The 27,640-nt window shown below is 44.6% G+C and overlaps 1 protein-coding gene across 1 annotated transcript in view; it reads right to left on the bottom strand.

Moving 5' to 3' along the window:
• The window catches only part of TBL1X (transducin beta like 1 X-linked), a 196,961-nt gene that overhangs the window by 47,542 nt on the left and 121,779 nt on the right, over positions 1-27,640 (bottom strand). The window contains exons 3-4 of the mRNA XM_058441827.1: positions 26,892-27,036; positions 26,256-26,363 (exon numbers count right to left, since the gene is read on the bottom strand). Of these exons, the coding sequence (XP_058297810.1) occupies positions 26,256-26,363; positions 26,892-26,994 (211 nt within the window). The 5' untranslated portion in view covers positions 26,995-27,036. The remainder of the gene's footprint in view (positions 1-26,255; positions 26,364-26,891; positions 27,037-27,640) is intronic.

Raw genomic sequence — 27,640 nt, 5'->3', positions numbered from 1 at the left:
AGACACAGAAGGAGCCATCCATGTGAAACAGGACCTCACCAGACACCAAATCTGCTGACGTCTTGATCTTGGACTTCCCAGCCTCCAGAACTGTGAGCAATACACTTTGGTTGATAATAAATTACTCAGTCTAAGGTATTGGTTACAGCCCATACAAACTAAGACAATGCCCAAGGACTATGTAATAGAGGCTGCTTGACCACTTCCTCTTAGGCCACAGTTGCTGGAACCAGGTACCAGGGTGCTGCGGAAGGTAATGCCTGCCTCCACACCTGCCAGCATCTCACCCCTCCCACTTGGACTCCAGGGCTAATGGGCGCATTCATTTGCAGTCTGCCAGAGTGGTGAGACTTCGGTGCCTCGTGCCTCCTCAGCTTTCCCGCATCTCTGAACACATCTCTTCTGCCCAACAAGACATCCGTAGGAACAAAGACCAGAATGTCAGTGACAAACGAAGCACCAAGGACTGCCCCTGAGGCGGGTGCAGAAGTAGTTAAAGGGCAGGAGAACAAAGAGCTTGGTGGTACCTCAATGAAAGATCGTGTGAGGGTGATGGGTTAGTGTCCTTGGTGTCACCAGCAGGCTAGCCTAGAGACATTCCTGAAGACACTAGGCTTGCCACCTGCTTAAGAGGCGTATCCCTGATGAATCTCTTGACAGCAGCATTTCTCAACCATAGCATGGCTGACTTTTAGGCTGGCTCATTCCTTGCTGTGGGGGACACAGTCCCACACACTGTACGACGTTGAGCAGCACCCCCAGCCTCTACCCACTAGATGCCAGTAGCACACTCCCATTGTAACAACCAAAAATGTTTCCAATATTGTCCCATCCACCCCACCATGGTTGGGGAATTGACACCCTGAAAGGCCACTACCCCTAGCTCTACTCTCCTTACATTTCTGCTTGGTTCATGGTTGTTGCTATTGAAAAGCAAGCCACCCTCTGCATGTAATTGGTCATAGACCTTAGATAACATAACACACAGTAACAGAGCATAATCAGATGAGGTAAAATTATTCCCAGGAAGAAAAAAAAGAGTATAATCATGATCAACTGAAAGGCTTACACAAAGGACGACACTGCATGGAGGATGGTAGGATCTTCCGTGTAAAGTCCTGCCCATTTGGAATAAAAGGTGTAATAGCCTCACAAGAGAGGAAACAGTCTGTATAAGAATTTTTCTCATCTAACTAGGCAACATAAACAGATTTGAAACAAACCAAGTACATGTACTGAGTTTCTTGCAATTATGACACTGCTAAACCACACCCCTCACAAATGACTTCACAAACCATTTGAGTTATACAGTGAACTACTATGCCCAGCTAACGCTGGCCTGATTCACAGCAAAATCTGCTAGGTTATCAATCACTGGCCTTTAGAAATACTGCTTATTTGGCAGAGAAAAGTAGAATTTAATACTCAGGCAGCTGTGGGGTTGGTTTTGCATCTTCAGCTAAAACAAATACCAAGGGTATCAATTTGTAACATTAAAACTGGAATTTTTATTAAGTATTTAACAGGCTTACATACTTGTAATGCTGACAGCTATCCAAAGCTGATGGGCACCATCTGCTATCTATGCATTGTCTCAATCATGGGCTTGCAAACTGAGGCCCACAGACCAAGTCTGGCTCACTGACAGTGTGTGTAAATAAAGTTTTATTGAGATACAACCACACCCATGAGTTGATGTGTTGTCTATGGCTATTTTCACACTACAATGGAAGAGTTGAGTAGGTGCAACAGAGACCACATGGCTCATAAAGCTGAGGATATTTACTATCTGCTCCTCTACAGGAAAAGTGTGCCAACCTGATTTTATATACAGTTGACTCTCCACATCCGATAGTTCCGCGTCCACCAATTCAACCAACCACAGATCAAAAATATCCAGAAAAAAAACAACAAAAAAACAATATGATGATAATAATACAAATAAAAAACCACTGCAATATAACAAACACACTTCACTTCAGCCTGGGGGACAAAGTGATACACCAGTCTTGAGAGCAAAGGAAAGAAACAGAAGAGAAGAAAAGAAAGAAGGGGAAGGGTCATATCGGATGCAATGACATAAAAATTTGGTACCATTTCTTAGGCTTATGGAGAGAACACATTTAACCAGGTGCTCCGAAGCCTGGATCTGCCCTTAGCAGTCTCCCCAGCTTCCTTCTCTGACCAAAGGACAGGTGGAATTCAATGATCTACAAGGTCCCTTTCAATTCTAAAATCCTATGTAGAGAAAATAAACTACCTTACGGTGCCAACAAAACCTGAAGGGTTTTAATTTACGGAGGTGACTGAGTGACAACACAAAGAGGCTAATGCCATTGAAAGAATTTATTACTCAGTTCCCAAGGAAGGGAGTATGCTGGGGCGTGCCACACCATGTCACACAGGGCAACAAGAAACCTTATCACACACAGGGACCAAGAAGCTAAGAAAGAGAGAGGGAGGAACTAGGAGTGTACGTTTATGGCTACAGCAGTCGGGGAGTAAAGGGGTGGGGACATCCCTTATTGAATAGGAAGTGAAAAGGCATGTTAGAGTTTGTGGCTGGGAGTTTTATAATATGATTCTGGCACGCCTGCAAAAGCCACCTTATGAGAGGTAAACAACTTTGGTTGTTGGTCTAGCTCTATGATCAATGGATACCAAACAGCCATTGGTTAACACACTTGTCCAACCTAGTAGGCTAAAGAGAAGGGGTTTTACAATACAGTCATTATGAAACCAAAACGTACATGTAGCACTTCCTTTTGTTTCTGCAAATGCTGACATTTTCCCAACCTCCCTATTCATAGCGGAGTCAGCACAGCTTCTCCTCAGTCAATATTTCCCGGATCATAAAGGTTTCTCCAGCAGGACTGCAGCTGCCTGGAAAGCTGCCCACTTTCCTCTCAGTGCTGGGACAAGGTGGTGGAGGTGGGGAGGGTGTGATAAAAATAAAGATGGAGGAGAGGCCAAGGATGAGGAAGCGGGAGCCGGGATGAAAAATCAAATGGTGAAGAAAACACAGACACACACACACACTCTCATGGAGTTAGGAACAGTAAACGGAAAAGGCAAGGGAATTAGAAATCCTATCTTCATCTGTGGGGCGAATTCACTACCGGTTCCTTTCACTTCAACACTGATGGATTAGTCTCACCAGAGGATTACATTTTCTGCCCAAGAAGCAGTTCTTATCATATGTAAACTCCAATAATATCCGTGGTAAAAAGCAAAAAAAAAAAAAAAAAAAAAAATATGCTGGGGAGAATTCTTTTTGCCTTTGCAGTCTATTATCACTGACCATGTTCATATCAGCTTTCCATTTTAACGTGTTTATATGAAAAAAATCCTCAAGGCCCAGTCCTCAACTCCCATCCTAACCTCCAACAACATTTTGCTACAGAAAACAGAGTGCAGTGAGAACATTTTTATGTGCTGCAGACCTGTTTGAGATGACCCACCATAACATGGAATTTAGTGTAAAATGAAGCTGCCTCGGATGGCGTCCAAAAGAAATACCAGAAGGATCTCGTTAAAACAGGGTTTTGCCATAACATCTGGCCTGGACCCCAAGGGTGGTGGCTGAATACAGCTCAGGCCGCTGACAAGCGCAGACCAGGCACCCTTGCCAAGACCATTTTCATATCCTCTAGATGTGGGGAGCATCCAGGAGGGAAAAGCATTACTCAGGCCATAAACTCATGTGACTACTTCCTCCCAGGGCAGTAGTGGGCTAGGACAACCAGACAACCTTGGAGGGGCCTCGGCTGGGATACGGGGTGCTGCTTCCTGGAAATGCTCAGAGAGAACTGTAGTGGAGGTAATGCCAGGAGAAGCCTCAGCTCCTGCTGCAAGTCAGCTACTAGGAAGAGCTAGGCTCAGAGACGCTCATGTCCTCCAGCCCTGCAGTGTGGTCTCCAGCAGCTTGGACCACTCATGAATTCTGGATTCAGTATTTGCAAATTGGAAGACAGCATGAATGCTAAACCAGAGATTTACGATGGATAGCACCATTGCAAATCACACTCAAACAAAAGTCAAGATACGACTTTGGGAATATAAGAGAAAGCAATTTGGAAGATGGAGAAATTAACTCACATTGTTAAACAACCAACACAACTCCTGTTCTCACATTGGGGGATTTCTTCCAGTCCCTTTTCTCTATGTATCTTAATTACTTTCTTCTTCTTCTTTTTTTTTTTGAGACAGAGTTTCACTCTTGTCACCCAGGCTGGAGTGCAATGGCACGATCTCACCTCACTGCAACCTCCACCTCGCCAGTTCAAGTGATTCTCCTGCCTCAGCCTCTCGAGTAGCTGGGATTACAGGCGCACGCCACCACGCCCAGGTGATTTTTGTATTTTTAGTAGAAATGGGTTTTCATTTCATGTTAGCCAGGCTGGTCTGGAACTCCTGACCTCAGGTGATCCACCTGCCTCGGCCTCCCAAAGTGCTGGGATTACTTGCTGGGCGTGAGCCGCCGCGCCTGGCCTGTGCCTCTTAATTTCTATGTATAATCATCATGGTCACAGAATATTGCATCCCCGTTCTCTTTTACCTAACACACTGTAAGCATTTTCCCTGGTTGCTGGTTGGTTTTGGCAGCCACCTCTGTGGTTACTAATTTTTCACCAAGCAGGCAGGTCATCCTTTACTCACACTACGTCCAGTTTTATCTTTCAACAATGAATCAATGGCTTCTAACTGGACAGGTTCCCATGTCTCAGCTGGTGTTAATGTGCCACTAACCCTACTTGCCAGCATCTTTTCCTCCTTCCTGCCATCATGTGTCCTAGGTCCGCATCACCAAGATGGCACATTCTCCTCAAAAAAGCCGGGTTTTGTTCTTTATTTTTCTTGAAGTGCTCTTCTTCCTTTGCCTAAAAACTTCGATTCAAATCCGGCTCAGATGGCAGTGTATGCCCTTTCTTGAGCTGCTGGAGAAAAGGTGACAACTGCTGCATTCCTATCTCTGGTGGCCTCCACATTTCTGACGGTACTCAATTTTAAGTAGTGTGAAAGCAACGTTTGAAATTTAATAGCTATTTGAACATATGTTATGCGAACGATAGAACTAAGTGAAACTAGTATATTAATAGGTATTGGTATATCTAATAAAAAGCAACTGTTTCAATTTAAAAAAATATTAAGAAATTACTCCAGGTATATGCAAATATTGTGAAAATTCAGATAACGAGCAAAGAACTAAGATTGGCACTGGGTGTGGTGGCTTATGCCTGTAATCCCAGCACTTTGCAAGGTCGAGGTAGAAGGGTCATTTGAAGCCAGGGGTTCAACACCAGACTGGGCAACAAAATGAGACCTCATCTTTACAAAAAATAAAAATAATTAATTGAGTGTGGTGGCACGTGCCTGCACTCACAGCTACTGGGGGGGGGGGGGGGGGGGGGGGGGGGGGGGGGGGGCGGAGGTGGGAGAATCATTTGTGCCCAGGAGGCTGAGGCTAAGGCGAGCCATGAATGTGCCACTGCATTGCAGCCTGGGCAAGAGAGACTGACTGTGTCTTTAAAAAACAATAAATAGGTCAGGCGCAGTGACTCTCATTTTAATCCCAGCACTCTTTTGGAGGCGAAGGTGGGTGAATCGCTTGAGCCCAGGAGTTCGAGACTAGTCTGGGCAACATGGTGAAACACTGCCTCTATAAAAACTACAAAAAATTAGCTGGGTGTGATAGCACATTCCTGTGGTCCCAGCTACTTGGGGAGACTGAGGTGGGAGGACTGCTTGAGCCCAGGAGGTTGAGGCTGCAGTGAGCCAAGATCATGCCACTGCATTCCAGCCTGGGCAACGCAGTGAGACCCTGTCTCACACACAAAATATATATGGGGCAGGGGGAGGAGGGCAGGCAGCCCCTTCTCTGCTGTGCTGCTCATTGCAACCTTAATTCATATTTTCATACTTCCTCTAATAAAACTGCCATTTTTAAAAAATTAAAAATATATTATCTTAATTGTTGTATTATTTTTGTTTTTTCCAATGTATTATTTTTCCAATTTATTATTATTATTATTTTTGAGAAAGAATTTCGCTCGTTGCCCAGGCTGGAATGCAGTGGCACAATCTCGGCTCACTGCAACCTCTGCCTCCCAGGTTCAAGTGATTATCCTGCCTCAGCCTCCCAAGTAACTGGAATTACAGGCATGTGCCAGTATGCCCAGCTAATTTTGTAGTTTTAGTAGAGATGGGGTTTCACTATGTTGGACAGGCTGGTCTCAAACTCCTGACCTCAGGTGATCCACCCACCTCGGCCTCCCAAAGCGCTGGGATTACAGGCGTGAGCCACCGCGCCTAGCCCCCAATTTATTTTTGATCTACAGTTGGTTGAATTTGTGGATGGGGAACCTGTGGATATGGAGGGCCGACTGTATTTGAAAGCATCATGTAGTACATGATAGCTATATATACATATATACGTATGTATCTATATGTAAATATATATATATATAACTTTTATTACATTATTTTCAATGAATGTTGAATAAATGAAAAAATGAGAAAGATTCCAAAGCCAGATGGATGATGTTCTGAATCCCAGCTGTATGACCTCCTTGAAGTGACTTGGGTAGGCCAGAACCTTCTCAGTATCTTGGGTTTCTCATCTGTAAATGAGGATGGAGCTGTTTCTACTTCCTAGGGATTGGTAGGAATAAACAGTTTCAACTGTCAATATTTAGAATCATGCCTGGCACACAGCAAGTGCTTGATAAATGTGAGATATTGTTACTACAACAAAGCAGTGATGGGGGGACAGAGGTTAACACTGACAAGGGTGGGATATCTGGGTGCCAGGTGGTGGGGAGGGAACTGAAGACAAGGAGGCAGTAGGAAAGATAATATGGAAAAAAATGTTTGAACACAATCCTCATGTTTTTCTACTAAACAGTGCTAATTCTGAATGCTTCTCTCCGCCCTTCTAAATTCATATATTGAAATCTAACCCCCAAGAGGATGGCATTAGGAGGTGGGGCCTTTGGGAGGCGATGAGGGTGGAGCCCTCATGAATGGGATGAGTGTCCTTATACAAGAGACCCAGAGAGCTCCCTTGCCTCTTCTACCATGTGAGGACACAGCGAAAAGGCGCCGTCTGTGAACCAGGAAGCGGGTCCCCACCAGACACTGAATCTCCCACGCCTTGATGTTGGACTCCCAGCCTGCAGAAATGTGAGAAAAAAATCTCTGTTGTTTATGGTATTTTGTCATAGCAGCTCGAATGGACTAAGGCAAAGAGTGACATAATCATAGGGTAGAGGAAGCTTATCTTTGGAGTGGACAGACCATGGTAGGGAAATGGTGATGGTACCAAGTGTGGGATTACACTCAAGAGTGCCCGTGAAGTGTCATTCAAAATACCAGTACGGATGGCAATGGAGAAGTTGGGGATACACACCATGACTTGGAGGGGAGGAGTCACTGGAGAGATTGGGAGTGGACACTCAGACTTGGGGGATCAGCAGAGAGACTGGGGATGGGACTCAGACTTGAAGAGGAAGGGAGTGGCATATTACTACAGGCACAGATGTGGGAGGGTAAAAAGAACATCATCTTGGGGACAGTAGTAGTTGAGAAGTGAATGGAGAAGGAGGCACCAGCGAAGGGATATACAGAGACTTCAGGGAAGAGGGACAGTGCTGTGTCTGGCGGTCCAGACAACTCGCTTGCTATTCGGTCTGGAAAGCAAGAAAGGGAATGGAATTTGGCATAAAACATATCAATGCTGGACACTTTTAAGGTTACATTAGAATTTCAGAGCAGGCAAGTCTTGAATGTAACAGTGAATAAACTCGGAAGACAGGCACCTTGGTGAGTGGCTATTTCATCTTATCTAAAACAGGAAATGTGGACTCTCTTAGACATTTTCACGTCGTCACCAATTTTTAAAGTAGGAAGTGAAATTTAAGGCTTCTGTGCATCTTCAACAGAATCTAACCTTTTTTGTGGGTGTCAATACCAATGGAGAATTTTTGACTACACTGAACAAGATGTATACTTAAACAACTGTAATTTATAAATAATCAACTGATTTTCATTCTAATTGCTTTTTCTCCCTGTAACAAATTAATGAGTATAAGAATGGCAAGTCTTAATTTAGAACAATAAACTTAGAATAAGATCGTACAACTGAAATTGCACTGGAACCAGGAGAGTGAAATGGTTATGAACATCTGGAATGTAAGAACTTCTGGATTCCTGCATTTTGCTACTATAAGTGGTTATAATCACACCAAGAGAACAGTTTAGCAAAACAGTCTTTTCAAACAGTTTGTTTGCAACTAGCGCGGTTATGACAGGGTTGGTAATTGAACAATTAGCCCCTTCATAACCTCCCACGTGAGCAGAGGCTCTGCAAACCTACACCACTGTATTTAGCAAAGGGAGAATGGACATAGTCGGCGGAGGAGGATCAATTGTTCATGCCACACAGCTGGCCAGGGTGATGTGCTATTCTTTTCTATATGAAAGGCCTGGGTATCATGTTCTCCAGCTACTTACCCACTCCTACACATTCGTAGAAGTTAGTTTTTATCATTGACATCTAACATATGCATAAATGCACAAACGACAGACACAGAACCTCACCCAGACTTCCACGTGGCCTGGGCCTGAAGTGGTGTGGATAGTCTTGTATTCTCCTGTTTTCCTTCTGAACCCCTCGGCATGGGCCGCATGCCCATAGGAATGGCCCCCAAATAAAAACCCTGAGCGCCAAGGTTCAGGTGAGCTTCCCTGGCTGGCCACTCTCCCGTGCGTGTCCAATCATATTTTCTCCTGGGAGAATTAAGAGCCTCTCTGTAACTCCACTGGGGGTGGCCACCTACAAGGTTGTGCCTAGTTTCACTTGGACTTCGTGCCTTGTGCCTTTTCCCCTTGCTGATTTTCATCTGTATCATTTCATTGTAATAAACCGTAAGTGTGGCAGGTACTGAGTCCTGTGAGCCCTTCCAGCAAACCACTGGGCCTGAGGGTGGTCTTGGGGGTCCCAACACACCAGCAAAACGTGCTGTTCTCACTTAATAAGATCGCATCAAGGCATGAGACATTACTGCTTTGTAGAGTTTCAGGGTACTTTCATCCTCTACTAATGTGGACATTTTATTCAGGTCTTCCTTATTTTATTATTTGATGAAACTAATGTTTTCCTTTATTATTCCTAAAGCAAAGACTGCCAACACCTCAAAGAAATGCTGGCCTTCACTGTTTCATAAAGATTCTTTTTTTAAACAGGGATACACATTAGCAATGTAAAAGAGCCTCTGCAGTCAAAAAATATTTTTAGAGACTCAGCTGAACAATAAGCCCTGAACTTTTGTTTAAATTAAGATAGCTGAACCATTAAAATGATTTCCTGAATCCATGGAAACGTGTCTTGCATAAGAAGGCATTCCACGGCCCTAGGAAACACAGTGCAGTCTACAGAGTAATTTGTCAGCTGCTAGGATTACAGTGGGCAAAGCCACTTAATCATTTTTGTAGATGCAATTATTCACAAATATTAAGAGTAACGTAACCACCCAATGGATTCCCCTTGCCTGCTGCCTAGACAGAGCTGATTTATCAAGACAGGGGAATTGTAATAAACAGTTTAATTCATGCAGAGCCGGCTGTACGGGAGACTGGAGTTTTATTAGTACTCAAATCAGTCTCTCCGAAGGCTTAGAGATTAGGGTTTTTAAAGATAGTTTGGTGGGCAGGCGGGTAGGGTAGGGAGCATCCTGACTGGTTGGGTTGGAGATGAAATCATAGGGAACTGTAGCCGTCCTCTTATGCTGAGTCATTCCTCAGTGCCGGGGGGCACAGGACCGGTTGTTCACAGGTCCAAGTGGGGCAATCTGGTTGTCAGAAATGCAAACACCTGAAAAGACATCTCAAAGGCCAATCTTAGGTTCTGCAACAGTGATGTTATCTTCAAGAGTAACTGGGGAAGATGCAAATCTTGACTGCTGGCATAACGGCAAATTATTATGGCATACTGGCATAATGGTAAATTATTTAGAATTCAAGCCCCTCTCATCCTAATTTGGTGGCCTTTCATTAGTTTTACAACATTCAGTTTTGGGGAAGGACTATTATCATTGAAACTATAAACTAAATTTTTTCCCCAAATTAGCTTGGCCAGGAATGAGCAAAGACAGTCAACCTGTGAGCTAGAAGCAAGACAGTCAGCCACGTCAGTCTTCTCTCACTGTCAACATGTTCTCAGTTATAATTTTTGCAAAGGTGGTTTCAATCCCTCCCTTTGGGTTTTGTAACACCTTATTCTTAAGGTGTGGGCTATGAAGATGGAAAAAGAAGAGATGACTGCTCCAACTTCTTCCTGCTGACAGTGGGCATAGTGGGTGTAGCTGTAGACCCCAAGGGAAAAGGAGTGGAACCCCTCTGCAGCTGTCTGCATGTACTCACATGTGCCTGGTTGGGGTTTCAAGGCTTGCATGACAAAGGCATCAGTATGGTCATCTGTAGTTTTGGCAGAGCATTTAAGTGAACGGTGAACTATAAGGTACTAGGATAAAGACTGGAAGTCCTGGCTTCCGAAGCCTTTGTAGACTTGACCTAAAGCTCTGAGGGACCCAGGGGAACATCTCTGAGAACCAGTTAGACATGGGGCGGCTGGCAGAGAGATTTGGGCAGAGAGTGGTTGTTAGACAGACGGATTGGGATGGACAGGGAAGAACACATTTACATATATGATCCCATATTCTTTTTAGGTCAGTTTCCTAGTCCTGAGACTAGACGTTTAATTAAACAGCTGTTTCCCATATCCGGAGGTGGCAATGCAGGCGGGTTAGGCCTCTTTTGTTATAGATGAGGAAGGCAGTGAAAATCGGAAACATTTTTGTCGCCTATATTACGAGGAATAAGCTTCAGCTTGCAGGGCCTTAGGAACAAGGTAGTAGCATTTTACTGAGTCCGAGTTAGAAAAGTGGAAGAAAAATTTGAAAGCATTAGTTTGGGGACTTGGCGCCCACAAAGAATTAAGGGTTAACAGAAAATAATGAAAACTCAAGAAGTTCATAGTTTTTTGAAACATAATTTTTCTCTCTCTAGTCCCCATTTTTATTAAAGACAAATCATAGTAAGACAAATTAACTTGCAAAATAAGTCTTAGTCTTATTATGCTTGGACTGGTTATTTGCATAAAGTGCAGCAAGAAGAATTATTTGCCATAATGGGCTCTTTCCTCCACCCAAGGTCTCAAGATAACTTGGGGCTCCCTAGGCCTGCCAGAAAATGACATTCTTTACTTACCACAGGTCAGGAACCCTGTACAGAAACCGCACAAGGTATGAGGTGTTTTCCTGAGGGCTTTTGTTGGCTCTGTAAGGCAACTTTGATTCCTTAAAGCAGTCTGTTTATATTTGAATGCACGCCATTCCAGTCAAAGCCTTGGTAAAATAACCAGGGTTTCTAATTCTGTTCTGTTACAAAAGAGAACAGATTCTTACTGCACTTATGCAAATAACGATACTGCCATAAGTTGAGAATACTCAAATAGTCTCTATAAATTCTGCAGAAATCAGGTAGAGAAAAAGCAACATGCTCCAAATGTTGCTCACAGTAAATTTCGCACAAGTTTGTCTTATTGAATTGCTAAAAGTGGTAAATAGCTCAAAAGAAAACATTTTCTTGATTCTGAATAACAAAGGGATTAGCAATGTTTAACGTATCAGTTCTCCACGAGTCCCAAAAGTTTGGGTTTTTTTTTTTTCCTATTCCAATGGCACAATTTCTAAACTTATCAGAGACCCGCATTCAAGAGTGCCTGTCAGAGTCCTATAGCTGAATATAACAACTGCCTTCTGAAAAAGAGCAACACAAGACAATAATTGTCTATGGATGACAGAAGTCTCAGGACAGCCATAAAGATGCAATCAACAAGGAATTCTGGTCATCTCTGTGACACAAAACAATTTAACGTAACAATTATAATTATTAATGATAACATACACTGAAACATCAGAATTATAGGAATCTTTGCACAGGTTTGTAACACATACTGACAACATATTTATATGAATATAACCCAAAGAAAGTTAAACACCATTTTATATTTGACAATGCTTCCTGCATGGTTTTAATATCAAATAAGCCAAATGTATCTCTTTTGGACTTTAGGTGTCCTAATTTTTTTTTAAAACATAACCTAGAATTTGATCTTGGCAAGTTTGTCAAATATCAAAGGTTTAAAACATTAGATATCACAAAATAGAATCCCAGGTCACCATACCAAAAGTCATTCATTTAGCCAAAATGGTAACTCAAAAATGTTACGAAGGAAAAAATCTTTCCTTTGATAGGAGCCTCAGAGCTTTCCAAACAACAGGACCCAATGAAGACGGCATGAAGCCAACGGAATCTGTCTCTTTCCTTTCCCCTCTCCCTTTTCCCTGCCATTTACTTGAAGGGGCAAACAAAAACCTTTCGTATCCCTTAATATTACATGAAAATCTTGTTTAAAAGAAAAAGCAAAATTTCACCTTTGCATTTGTGTACTATTAATGTTAAACCCAATTCTTAATAAAACCTTATAAACAAAGCTATATAATCTTAATTCAATTGACCATAAGGTAAAATTTTCAAAAACCCTTTAAAACCCTTTATAATTTTCTGTTAAACAGCTGATTAATTTCCTAAGAAAACCATTATTCAGACACATGGGCCCGGATTTGAGCCCTGCATCAGTGTGCTTTTATTTTAATGTTTAATTTACCAAAAACTGAAATAATCTCCTTCAAATCTTAGCCAACTGCCTCATACACACAGAACTTCCTTTACAAGATCAATCCTTCATTCCTCATTCCTTCACAAAGCCTTTATAGCTTGTTTTTTTGTTGTTGGTTTTTTTTTTTTGGGGGGGGGGGGGGGGGACAGAGTCTCGCTGTCACCCAGGCTGGAGTGCAGTGGCCGATCTCGGCTCACTGCAAGCTCCTCCTCCCGGGTTCACGCCATTCTCCTGCCTCAGCCTCCCGAGTAGCTGGAACTACAGGCGCCCGCCACCACGCCCAGCTCATTTTTGTATTTTTAGTAGAGGCGAGGTTTCACCATGTTAGCCAGGATGGTCTCCATCTCCTGCCCTTGTGATCCTCCCGCTTGTTTAAACTTGCAGTTTTGTCTTATCGCTCTTTTAGGTTAAGATGATCCTTAAAACCCCCTGAACTAGACAACAGTACCTTCCCTTTAACAAAAACCGTATTTCCATACCTTCTTATAACATTTTACCAAAAATACATTCTATTTTCCTTGTATACCTTATAGGTAAAATTGTTTCTCCAGTACATTACAATGTTAATTCTCAGTAGCTTTAATTTGCGGTGTAATATCTGATAGGTAAGCAATTTTAACCATGTATCAGATTATAGAGCCCAGGACAAAGACGGAGCTGCAGACAATGTCTGACTCTTCCCAGCCCAGCTAGGGCACCTGGCTAATTCCACGTGTCCCCAGGCCTTATCTAGAATCCAATGGCTGTAAAACAGACAAGTCAAACAATTATTAAAAATCACAGAAGCAGTTTATGAGCTTAAAGCATCTAGCAAACAGTATCTGACCTGACTAATTTAGACCAAATGTATAAACGTTGAAGACATTTTATTTTACTTTACCAATAGTATTTTAAATTGCCTTTATTTTTCAAAGATTAGAGTCACGTGACCTAAACGCATTAATGTTTCTATTTTTCTGACAATCTTTTTTAGCACTTTTTTTCTTTAAAAGTCAACTAATAGGAACATTAACATGTTTTATATAAACATCACACACACAACACATATAAATACACAGACAGAAGGGATCCGGTAGTTATAAGATTTTTTATCTGCCAATTTTTAAGTTTCTTAATTGGATTACTGGCTTCAGGGTGGAGCCCTTATAGGAACAGAGCCAGGAAAGCATGCAGTTTCTAGGGCCTAATAAGCAGGCAGAGCTGGAAGGCAAAAACAGATCCCCCAAATTAAGGGTCCCATTTTTATACGACATCTTGGATCCCCAAAAAGAGGGGAATGCAATGGGAGAAAAGAGTGCAATGCTTTTACCCTGCATTCCACTGCAAGGCAATCCAAAGCCAATCAGCCCATCCCCCAAAGGAGTCTCATCTCTCAGTGTGGGGTAGAAATATTTCCATACCTTCTAGGTGGCTGAGAGCATGCTTCTCTAATCCAAAAGTGCAAAGAGCTGAGTATCCTTCCATAATTGCCATTAGCCATCCCTTAAAGTATATTTCCTACCTAGTTATTACACACACAAGCTAAAAGCTCTTCTTTCCGCAAAGTAATTTCTGATACCTCCCAAAGTCAAAATATATCAGGTAGGCCGGGTGCGGTGGCTCAAGCCTGTAATCCCAGCACTTTGGGAGGCCGAGGCGGGCGGCTCATGAGGTCAGGAGATCGAGACCATCCTGGCTAATCCGCTGAAACCCCGTCTCTACTAAAAATACAAAAAAATTAGCCAGGCATGGTGGCGGGTGCCTGTAGTCCCAGCTACTCAGGAGGCTGAGGCAGGAGAATGGCGTGAACCCGGGGAGGCAGAGCTTGCAGTGAGCCAAGATTGTGCCACTGCACTCCAGCCTGGGCAACACAGCAAGACTCCGTCTCAAAAAAAAAAAAAAAATACATCAGGTAACATGGAGCAGAGCCTTAGATTTTGAGAGGCATCTAGCCTCCTTCAATTCCTGGGGTTCCATGAGGAAAACGTAGATTTTTCTCAAAACAGGGTATGTGACACCTCCTGTGTTTTTCCCAAGGAGTTCCGGGGCTGTCAGAAATTACTTTAGGTCCTCTCATGTGGGCATCAAGAGTGGCAAGAAAACAGACTGGGGAAATAATTCAGCTGAGAAGAAAAACAAAGGAAAATTTTTCTTAAACAAACAAAATCCAAGAAGCGAAAAAGCACCAAGGCCTTTTACATATATATATATATATATATATAAAACTTGGATATCAGTTTTTAATTAAGTTGATTTTAACCAGGAATGAGCAAAGACAGCCAGCCTGTGAGGCTAGAGACAAGATGGAGTCAGCCATGTCAGATTTCTCTCACTGTCATAATTTCTTCCGTTACTATATTTGCAAAGCCAGTTTCCGTAACACCCTTTTCCTGGTTAACTAACTTATTCACCAGGAGCCAAGCCAAAAAAGAAAAATCAAATAGAAAGTCTGCTACTCTCAATTATTTTATTATCTGCCAGAGAATGCTTTTGGCAGACTTTCTCCTTCCTCAAGGGAAAAAATACCTGCAAAATTTTAATAATAACAAGGACTGCATTTTGCTTGCCGTGAACGTCTATTTGAGTTCTGCAGGTGAGGGAATCAAAATGAAGCCCAAGGAGAACATAAGATGAAGGACAAAGAAATCAGAATGCCATGAAAACTCCATTTCCCAAGAAAAACCAGTTGGAAGGAAAAAAAATCCTACAACTAAAGGATATGAATCAGTGGTTCTTAACTGACGTTGATTTTACCCACCAGGGCACATTTGACAAATGTCTGCCCACACTCTCTCCATTGTAATAGAGAGTGGGCAAATGTTAGGGATGCTGCTGAACATCCTGTAGTATTCGGGACAGTCCCCCGAAGATGAAGAACGATCCAGCCCCCACTGTCAATAGTGTCAAGGCCAAGAAACCCTGATCTCAATGAATGGGCTGAAAATGTTGAGTTAATGCATTATATGTTGTGGCCATTCACAACATCTTCAGAAGTTAAGACCCTCAAATCTGCCCACTTCTCTCAGGCTGAACACATAAATCTAACAGAATCCTCCACACTGAAGGCTGTAAGTGGATATTGTAAAAGCATTCTAAGGCTCACTGGTAAGTGAGCAGGGAAGAAGCCATGCACCGACTTTTTCCCCCAGTAAAAATGCAGCCCACCCACAGACGACAGTCCCCAGTCTGCAAACATTCAAGCAATGTCCATATGACAACTGCTGTTTGCTTCCAGCTGATTCTTCTGTTTCCAATGGCCCCACAGTGTCTGTGTGGCCATCCATTTCTCAGCTAATAGGACTGCCGCTCGAATCCATTACACAAGAGAGTACCCCCACCCAGCCCTAGGCCTGCAATATGGCTAATGACCTGTGAAATATAATAAAAATGTCTTGGCTGCCTTTGCATTATGGACCACCGCCTATCACACATACAAAGCTTTGCAGACAATAGAAACATTGAATTACATTTTTGGTATAGTCTTTTTTACAATTAAATAATTCTGTAATTACTAAGGACTCAGGGGAAGCTGCAAAACTAGTGAAGTGCTGTGCACCTTTCATCCTGTCTCCTCCCATCTTGGCATCTTACACTACTGTCCAAGAGGATCAACACCACTAAGTAGGAGGCAGGACAGAAGCTCACTGGAACACAAACTATCGTCATCCTTTCTGCACTGCATTCACTGGTTGTGTATGTATAATCTATGCAGTTTGATCCTACGTGTAGAACTGTGGAACTGTGTCTCTCGTCAAGGTACCAAACTCTTCCATCAACACAAAAGAACTCTCCTATAACCATCCTTTCTACGCACGTGCTCCCATCTCTACTCCAGATCCGTAGCAGCCACTGATCTGGTGTCCACCTGTATATTTTCAGCACTTTAAGCAGGTCCTATAAATGGAACCATATAGTCTGCAATCTTCTTCCTTTTTTTTTTTTTTTTTGAGACAGAATCTCGCTCTGTCGCCCAGGCTGGAGTGCAGTTGTGCAATTTCGGCTCACAGCAACCTCCACCTCCTGGGTTCCAGCGTTTCTCCTGCCTCAGCCTCCAGAGTAGCTGGGACTACTGGCATGTGCCACCATGCCTGGCTAATTTTTTTGTATTTTTAGTAGAGATGGGGTTTCACCATATTGGCCAGGCTGGTCTTGAACTCCTGATCTCAAGTGATCTGCCCACCTAGGCCTCCTAAAGTGCTGGGATTTACAGGCATGAGCCACTGCACCTGGCCCAGTCTGCAATCTTCTGACGTGGCCTGTTCTACTCGGCACATTTCTCTGGGGGTTCCTCCAGCTTGCTGTGCCTACCCACAACTCCTTCCTTTTCACAGCTGAGCGGTGCTCCACGGCACAGACATGCCACAGCTTGCTTCAACTACGCCCACTGATGGACACTGGCCATATGTCCAGGATATTGCTATTATAAATAAGCCACTATTTTCTGTTTAACTTTTTTAAATAACCAGATTTTGTCAGACACCAATGTAGCTTACAAATGATACTAGCTGTGCCAGGGATTTGCCCCAAACACTGATATAGGACTATGAAAAAGCCCTTATCATGTAGTATTAATAATATTACTATTACTGTGAATACAGGTGGTTCTCTCTTCCCTTTGAGACTAATTTTCTAAACTCTGAAAACAATCTACACATGGAACTTCTCACCTATAATACCATGACCTCCTCCTAAAATCGTGGTAAAATATATACATAACATAAAGTATATCATGCTAACCATTTTAAAAAAAATTTTTTTAAGAGATAGGGTCTCACTCTTTTGTCCAGGCTGGAATGCAATGGTGTGATCATAACTCACTGCAGCCTTCACCTCCCAGGCTCAAGTGATTCCCCCCACCTCAGCCTTCTGAGTAGCGGGGACTGCAGGTGTGAGCCATGCCCGGCTAATTTTTGAAACTTTTTGTTGTTGAGACAGGGTCTTGCTATGTTGTCCAAGCTTGTCTTGAACTCCTGGCCTCCAGTGATCCTCCCACGTTGGCCTCCATCTTAACCACTTTTAAGTGCACAGTTCAGTGGCATTAGGTGCATTCACACTACTGTGCAACCATCACCATCAGCCATCCCCAGAACTTTATTCATTTTGCAAAATGGAAACTGTACCCATTAAATAGCAACTCCACATCCCCTGCTTCTCCCCATCCCCCAGCAACCACCCTTCCACTGCCTGTCTTTTTGGATTAGACTTCTCGAGGTATCCCTTCTAAGTGGAATCCGACAGTATTTGCCTTTTGTAACTGGCTAATTTCACTTGGCATAATGTCTTCAAGTGTCATCTGTATTGGAGCCTGTGTCAGAATTTCCTTCCTTTTCAAAGCTGAGTCATGATATTCCGCTGTATGGATGGACACGTTCTGTTGATGGAATTTCCTCTGTCAATGGACATCTGGGTTGCTTCTGCTGAGGTTTTCTAAAGGACACTGTACTGCTCCCCTAAAGTGTGAGGTCAGTCTTGGAAGGAGGGGGCATGTCTTTCTGTTCAGCTCTCTCAAGCCACCGTCCTCACAACAGCCGCTCACAGATGCAACAGGAGGAGATCAGCCCAGCACACAGCCTGGCCTCCACTCCGGCAGAAACTTGAGGATGACGAATCCCACTCGACTGACAGCACCCTGCTCAGAGGCCTAGGATATGAAGGGCATTGGAACACAGGGAAGCCTCAGGGAAGTGCTTCTTTCATGGACAGACTGAAGCTCCCAGGACCCCTCTTGGATCCAGACTAGTTGGCTTTGAACAGTGTTCTCTTCTACAGGGCATGAGCTACAACCCATCCCTCAGCATCAGGCCCCCACAAGCCACCTGCTGCTTTTTCAGAGGGGACCACTTCACCCTCAGTCTCATGTTTCTGTAGAAAGTGTTGAAGAACAGGGAACCTTCCCCTCCGCTCTACCTCACTCTAACCAAGACCCACGCCAGCTTACCCGCTGTGAACTTGCTGAGTCATCTGCCAGGTACTCTTTTTGGACGGTTTAAACTCACTGTGTGTTGGGCGCTCAGCACATTTATCTCTGTGCTTGGGTTTGTTGTGGAAAGAGGAGGCCGCTGAGGTCTCACTCACTCTTCCATGCACTCCTCTTAGGCTAATTCACCTGAATGGCGTCACCACCAGAGAGAAGCACTGCAGGTGAAGTGTGTCACCCAGCAAGACTCTTTCTTTTTTTTTTTTTTTTTTTTTTTAGACAGGGTCTCACTCTGTCACCCAGTCTGGAGTGCAATAGCACAATTATGGTTCACCGCAGCCTTGACCTCCCAGGCTCAGGCAATCCTCCTGTCTCAGCCTCCTGAGTAGTTGGGGCTACAGGTATGAACCACCACACCTGGCTAAATTTTGTATTTATTGCCCAGGTTGGTCTTGAACTCCTGGGCTGAAAGCAATCCACCCACCTCAACCTCCCCAAGTGCTGGGATTACAGGTGTGGGCCTCCACACTGGGTAGAAGTCTTTCTTATTAATGATTATCTTGGCATGGAAGCTTCACGAAATGAATGACAAATGTCACTAAGTTATATTCACAACCCTGAAACTCTGGGCATGTGGATGTATGATTTCACTATTATCTTACTCTGTTGGGGCTGCTCTACCAAAATACATAGAGTAAGTGGCTTATAAACAACATGTGTGTCTCACAGTTCTGGAGGCTGGGAGTCCATGATCAACACGTGGCAGACTGGGTGTCGGATGAGAACCCGCTTCCCGGTTCATAGATGGCGCCTTCTCACTGTGTTCCCACATGGTAGAAGGGGCAAAGGAGCTCTCCTCATGACTTCATCATCTCCTAAAGGCCCCACCCCCAATACTATCCCCTTGGGGGTTAGGATTTCAACATAGGAATTTGGGGGAACAGAAACATTGGGACCATAGCAACTATCCTCCTTATGAACAAGGCTGACATATAACACAGAGCCATATATATGTTACATAAACAAAAGCAGCATGCCCACTTCTACTCAGCTAGTCCTGTGTGCAGAAATGGGCTCTTTAGGAAAAGAAGAGTGCCCAGAGTGTAGATGCTCACTTTTGTTAACTAGTGATACTCTCACTCTGAATAACCCATGTTTGGTGACATTAATGGAGGCAAGAAAAATGTATAATAAATTGGCCTCTCAGCTACAAATCAGGGCAAATCAGAACATAAGTTCCACTGAATAAGGAGATTTCAACCATCCTCTAGGGTCTTTAAATCTTTACAGCTAAGCCAGAAGTTCCTCACTCTGTGAATTCAGCATGGGTGAGAAGTGAATTTTTACCATTTATTATGGTGACAAGCTCCTTTTAGTAGCTACAGTCTTTAAAATTACTGCCATCACGGACACAGCACTTGGTAACATCCCTGTGCCAGACACAACGCTAGTGAAATTCCATTTCTACTTGTGTTTCTTTCTTCAGTACTGTCGCCACCACCATCATCACATGGTTTTTATTACTTGTCTGCCTGTTCCTGGTGGTGTGGGGACGTCAGTCACAAAGCTCCAGGTAGGGAAATACTTCGCTGGGTTTTCGATGACTTTGATACCATGGGTATGTGGGCAAATGCACAGAGAGCTTTTGTGGCCGCCACAGGACCCAGCCTGCGGAATCCTGCCATCTGGAAGCCTGGCCTTTGCCTTGCCCAGATGCCTGGGCTTATCCACCGGAGGGCTGACGAGGCTGTATAGAGTTTCCTATTTTTAAGCAGAAGGTTAGACCAACGGCGCTGCTTAAGGAGGGGAAGGTATGCAAACAAGGACACTCTGTCATTCAGCTGACCTGGGCTACATTCATGTCTGCCCATGGAAACTGTGACCCTAACAGGTTCATGAAATTAGTCCAGAAGGCTAGCTGCAAATCCTCAAAGGAAGAATCACACTTCATGAGCGTCCTGCAGATATATACGCCAGGGTTAACGTCCCTTTACATACTTTCCAATATGCCTTGTGCGACAGGCAGAGGAGCTCTGTGACTCAACTCACCTCTATAAAACCACTCATGTTTACGATGTGTCCTGCCTCTGCCTTAGATGGAAAAGAATGCACTGGTTTCTGATAAAGTGAAACCTACACTTATCACACGACCCAGAAACCCCACTCCTAGATATTTACCCAAGAGAAATGAAAACCTACGTTCACACAAATGACCTGTATGAAAATCTTTTTTGTAGCTTTATGTTGGAATCACCAAAACCTGGAAAGAACGCAAATGTCCCTCCACAAGAGGATGCATAAACAAATCATGGGAACAGCATTCAAAATGGAACACCACTTGGCTATTCAAGAATGAATGGCTGGTGCACACAACAGCATGCATGACTCAAATGCATGAGGTTGAGTGAAAGACGTAACACTCCCAGGACTACACAATATGTGATGCCATCTCTATGCCATTCCTGCAAAGCAAAACTCTAGGGACAGAGCAGTGGTGGTTGCCAGGGGCAGGGTGCGGGTGCAAGAGGAGCTGAGTACAAAGGGACACAAAGCAATTTTGAGGGTGACAGAACTGTTCTGTGTGTTGATTACGCTCAAGCCAGCTCCGCACATTCCTTCCTTCTTTCCTTTTCAGACAGTTATCTTCTACTTCTTTAAAAAATATTTTTGGCCAGGTGATGCAGTGGCTCATGCCTCTAATCCCAGCACTTTACGAGGCCAGGGTGGGAGGATCTCTTGAACCCAGGAGTTTGAGACCAGATTGGGCAACATAGTGAGACCTTGTCTCTACGAATAAAATATAACAGAAAATAAGAAATTAGATGGGCATAATTTCTTGTGGCACAAGCCTATAGTCCCAGCTGTTTGGGCGGCTGAGGTGGGAGGATCACTTGAGCTTGGGAGGTAGAGGCTGCAGTGAGCCGTGATCGTGCCACTGCACTCCAGCCTGGGCAACAGAGTGAGACCCTCAGCGTGAGTGAGTCTCAAAAAAATAATTTTTCATAGTACCTCCCTTTCCCCCGAATCTATCACCCGATTATCTTGCAGGCAGTTCTTTCTCAGTTAAATACAGTTTGAATCTGTGGTTCTGTCCCCCTGTATTCCTCATACCGTTTTGCAAGTTCCTGTGAATTATTTAATTTATGCCAAAAATGTGGGTCTGGGAGAACATGTTTTCTTTATAGTTTGGATTTTGGGATGAAGTCCCAGAGGAAATAATATGTTTACAGGGACTCACTTGCCAAACTTTCTCTCTTTCCATACTAAGTGGAAAATGGACTTCCACTTCCCTTGCTGTATTCAGAAATATGCGGGGGAAAACAATTCACGATTCCCCCAGCATTTGGGGGAGCTGCTCACTACAGCAGGTGCAGGCTGTGCACATTTATAGGGGCTCGCTCCCTTGCTTCTCTCCTCCTGGGATGGTAACATGAGCTCATGGGAAAGGCACATGGCCACCATGTGATTCTTAAAAACTGCCCAGATAGCACAAGTGACCAGGCAATGGATCCTGTAAGACAGAAGCCAATGGACTCACACATTGTATTAGTCCATTCTCATGCTGCTAATACAGACATACCTGAGACTGTGTAATTTACAAAGGAAAGAGGTTTAATGGACTCACACGTTGTATCAGTCCATTCTCATGCTGCTAATACAGACATACCTGAGACTGGGTAATTTACAAAGGAAAGAGGTTTAATGGACTCGCAGTTCCACATGGCTGGGGAGGCCTCACAATCATGGCAGAAGGTGAATGAGGAGCAAAGTCACCTCTTACATGGCTGCAGGAAAGAGAAGGTGTGCAAGGGAACTCCCCTTTATACAACCATCAGGTCTCGTGAGACCTATTCACTTATCCCGAGAACAGCATGGGAAAACCTGCTCCCATGATTCATTTACTTCCCACTGGGTCCCTCCCCGTGATATGTGGGAATTACGGGAGCTACAATTCAAGATGAGATATGGCCAAACCATATCACCCGTCAAAGCCAGACTGCTGAACTCATGCAAAAACCAACAAATCCATTTTGGCACTAGAGCTTGGTAATGCAAAAGTTCCCTACTACTTAACATTCTTGCTTTAACCAGTTTCCTCTTTCAGATTGCCAAGAGTCTGCTGCTATGAGATGTCACCTGTGGGTAACATCTATTGAGTGCTTCTGATGGGCAAAGCCCTTGCTTTGGACAAGTAACAAGGGCAACAATGAAAATCCACTAATCCACACAGGTAGGGAAATATATGTGGTTTGCTAAAAGCCGGATGACCTGACTTCTGCCTGTTGTAGGCAGAGGAACAAAACACATCTGTTTTTGAGGTTCTTTCCCGAGTTTGAAGAGATGTGTTTTGGATCCTTCTTCAACACCCTGCTTCCCTTGCTGTCTGAGGCCATCAGTGCTCCACTGAAGATTCCTCCTTGCAGTCTAATACATCCTACCTGACACCATGCATACTGGCAGAGGGGAGGAAGAGAGACACTGGTGAAGGAGGTGAACGGATGGACAGGAGCGGCACCTGGTCTGCTGGGTCCAGGGCAAAGAAGCAGGGCTCAGGCCACATGCTTGGTGACTCTGGAAAACTTGTCTGTCACTGCACCTGGAAGGTGGGGTTGAGTGTTCTAAGCAGACCTTCCAGGGAAGCAGCTGTCCTGCTGCACTGCAGGGAAACACCTACTCCCTGCCTCACTGCCCACCCCCAACCCGCTTCCTGCCACACACAGGTAAGGAAGGATGACCAGGGAAGGAGGAATGCCAGTTGCAGTAAGATCACTGGATCTGGGAACCCAGAATTTACCGACAACTACTAGTGGAGAAAGCCAGAGTGGAGGGAGCTGAGGAATGAATCATCTTCTGAGATGCAGAACCTGTTTTTAATGAGTTTGGTGGGGTGCAGGAATGAGTACAGGTGCTGGAGGAGGAAGCATGATCAGGGAAACGTTTTCCTTTTTATTTAAGGTAGAAGGGAGACAGCGATAGGCTGAGAAGGTGTGCTTTCTTGATGGGGGCTCAATGACTACTATTGACCTAACCAAAACTTTAGGACTTGAGACAAACACAGAAAATAACCCCAGAATGAACACTTCAACATTAGGTATTTCTTTGCTCCCTTCTTCCTCTGAATACAACCTTGTAGGGTGCTCTAAAAAGTTCCACAATGCACACAGTGAGCTGAAGAAAGTGCAATAGTCTCTCTCTCCAATATCAACTCTGCCTAAGAAGTGTTATTATACTTCAGTGACACTGATGAATCAGGAATGGAGCTCACAGATGTTACACAAAGTTGACATTTGCCAAGGTCTATGCATTGTTGTGCTCCAACTCTCCCTCTCAGCTGCCTGGTTACAGAAGCTTCATAAACAAACACTGAATAAGGAAGCCGACCTTTCTGGGGAGGGATGGGGGTTTCTGTGTTTATTTCAAGAAGCCAGCAAAGCTCATGCTCCGTGGCCCTGGGGACCAGCCAGCAGCACGGCTCTGTCTCCAGGTTACGGAGCACGTGGTCCTTCACACCCGACAGTTCCAGCCGGGAACTTGTTTACACAAGAGCTGTGAGTCTCTTTGGCCTTCATCGTGTCCTTGTGCAGAGGTGTTGCTAGATGGAAAGAATCTCAAATTCCATGCCACAAGTCGACAAGGAAGCAGGGTTTGGTACGTGGATTTCCATTTGCAGACACCTCTGGAAAGCTCTGGGCTCTGAGGCAGGAGACCACCTGTGCTCCTCTAAGAGCCGAGGTTGAGGTATTAGCAGAGCGGTTATCATTTCCCTGATTTCCAGAGTGAGGCAGTACATATTTTGTTTTGTATACCAATTTCTTATACTATGTTCTGGCAACAGCCAATCACAGGCATCTAATATATATGCAGAAAGAATGTGTACTTGCCATGAATAACACTAGCTGGGAGCGCAAGGGACAGAGACCCAGGCTTGGATGGGGAAGGCACGCACTTACAATGTGCTACGTGCCTGACGTATTTGAGCACATTTGCCTGGGCAAGGAAACCCAGGCTCAAATGAACAGGCCTCACTCAGACTTGTTCGAGGATCAGAGCTCGAGCCATTCTGCGTGGCTCCAATTCCTGCATCCTACCCTACCAGGCTAGCTGTGAGAGAACCCACGCCTAGAGGAGAGTAGATTGGTTTTCCCTCAAATCGAATACATGCATCTCTGGGAGGAGGGGGCCTAGGAACTGGGGTTTCCTCTTCAAATAATCAAGTTCCAGAATACATACAATCTGGTATCAAGGGCACGAAGCTTAAAACCCAACTTAAAATCCCAAACCAACTGTTATGAGTTGAAGTGTGCCCCCTCCTCCACAAATTCACAGGTTGCAGTGCTCACCAACAGCGCACCTCAGAATGTGACACTATTTAGTAACAGGGTCACTGCAGATGTAATTATTGCTGTATTCAAAAACAATAGCTAAAATGAGGTTGTCTTGGAGGGGGGTAAATTCCGAATCCAATCTGTCTTTACCACGGGGAAATGTGGACAAATCTGAACATAGAGATGCGGGTGATGTGCCTACGAGCCAAGGAGTCCAAAGACTGCAGCAAGGCCCCAGGAGCCAGGCAGGGGCACAGGAGAGACTTCCCCTCAGAAGGAACCGACCTGCCTACACCTTCATCTTGGACTTCTGTCCTCAGGAACTAGGAGACAACATTTCTTTTTAAGCCACCCCAGTTTGCGGTACGTTGTTATGGCAGCCGCCCTGTATGCTGCTTAGGAAAACTGTGTGTAGTAAACACGTGGAGATAACAAACAGCAAGTCCACCAGGGTCATTATCATCGAGGAAGGCAGGGAGGCAAACATGGGCGGGGTTTCCAATGCACCTGAGAGGTTTGTTTCTTAAGTTGAACGAGTAGGTGGGTTTATCAGGACGTTTTTCACCAACATCGTTTTGTAGGTCTTAAATTACACATCTTCTAAGTTTTAAAATGTAAATAGGTTTTCACTCTAGAAACCAAATGACTTGTGGGAGGGATCCTGCGAACCCAGGCCAAAAGCCAGAACCCAAGCCCTTGGGCTCCGTGGCTTCCTCCCGCTACTTCCCTGCTGGCGGAGGAGGGCAGCTGCTCAGCTCAAAGTCTGTTTTGTCAACAACGAACACATGTGATTGGCTGTTCACTTACTAACCATAAAGTAATGTCTCAGTGGTATCAAAAATGTTGGAAGATGCTAGGACGATTCCTAAGTTTTAGAAAATTGCCTAGCAGGCCATTTGGGGGGCGGGGAGTAGGGGAGGCTGGGGAGCTGAATAAATCTCTGGAGCAAAATCGAAGAGGTTCAAACACACACACCATCTCATGCACGCCCTTGCCGAGATGGAGGCCAAGAGCCCCGCACTGCTTCTGTCCTTTCCACATTCACCACAACCACTCTTGATTCCCGCCTGATTCATCTGCACAGAAGTGTCAAGGGAAGAAAGAACACACTCCCTCTTTCCACCCGGGGATGGCACAGCTCCAGAACCTTCTCTTCTCCCCATCAGCACTAAGAACTTTCTTAGCTCTTCTTCTTCTTCTTCTTCTACAGCCTGGTTTTGAATTAAGCGTTGATCCTTCTGCTTGTAAGATGCTGAAGATGAATTTCCTACCGACAGAAAACCAAGCCTCTTACCTGACTCCTGGAGATACCGATACACCAGAAAGTTCACCTCGTCACTGGTTATGCTCATCTTAGCCTCACCTCGCGGCGATGAGGTGTTGATGAAGTGGGAACCACCCTCTGTTCAAAAAGAGAAGAGAGTTTTGAAACACTGCTTGTATTTTTCTCTCTTTTTTTTTTTTTGAGATGACTAAAGAAAGTAATATCCATGCTATTATACACATGAAGGTAATTAATATCTGATTGTGTTATATTTTATAATTATGTGATTACATAAAAATTCCATAATTATAGATATAAAAATATGCCCAGGTGAAATGTTTTCCAAAAAAACAAGAGTTGGCCTATTTCCTAAGGCCAGGGAAGAAATGAGCAAAAACCACATGAACGAAGCCAGAAGCAGGGGCAACAGAGCACGACAACGAACAACTGACTTTGCGTTCAATAAAGCTCTGTGCATGCAGGGATCCGCAGCGCGCCCCATAAGCGGCAGGAATGGAATCCCACAGTGCACGCAGGCAGACGTGGCTGGATTCAACACTGAGCACTTTTCTGGACACATGGAGAGGTGGCCGAGTACACCCGCGGCCATGTCAACACCCCCAAAGAGTGACCACACGGTCCTGGCCACATGAGGAACCGCAGTACCTCTCCCTCGCAAACGTTGAAAGTGGTGCAAGACTGACTGCATGGCCCCTCTTCCTGCAGGGCGGTGGCAGCACGATGAAGAGGCGCCAGCGAGCTCGGTCATGCTACATGTCACCTCGATGTTTCTGCAAGGAGGCCAGGGCTCCTGGTGGAAAACCAGAACACAGAAGGCAGGGAGCACCTCTGTCATTTGTGCTTCACCAAAGAATCCGCTGCATCCGTCTGGCTAAGACTTCTGGTGCCCAGAAGGCAGGCAGAAATCTGGGGAGGGAGGATGGGTAGTAAAACGTTCAGGGGCTTCTGTGTGAGACAGCCAAGACAGAGTCTAGTTTTCTTAGACACTACCCGGTTAGACACAAGAGCAAACCAGCCCAAAAGGAACAAGCAAGGAAAGAACTCTGTTGTCCATGAACAAACCAGAATTCATACATCAGTAAGAGCTGCTCACTCCAAACAGCTGGGCAGCCCCAGAAAGGCCGCAACTAACATCAATGATGTTACCAACACTAAACATCTTTTTTCTTGTGAGACGGAGTCTCGCTCTGTTGCCAGGCTGGAGTGCAGTGGTGCGATCTCAGCTCACTGCATCCTCCACCTCCTGGGTTCAAGGGATTCTCTTGCCTCAGGCTCCCGAGTAGCTGGGACGACAGGCGCCCGCCACCATGCCCGGCTAATTTTTGTATTTTTTGTAGAGATGGGGTTTCACCATGTTGGCCAGGATGGTCTCGATCTCCTGACCTCGTGACCCG

This window comes from Hylobates moloch, unplaced genomic scaffold (genome assembly GCF_009828535.3).
Source record: "Hylobates moloch isolate HMO894 unplaced genomic scaffold, HMol_V3 SCAFFOLD_7, whole genome shotgun sequence".
In the NCBI taxonomy this organism is placed as follows: Eukaryota; Metazoa; Chordata; class Mammalia; order Primates; family Hylobatidae; genus Hylobates; species Hylobates moloch.
The sequence above is the reverse complement of the archived record's forward strand: the minus strand, read 5'-3'. Positions and strand labels throughout refer to the sequence as shown.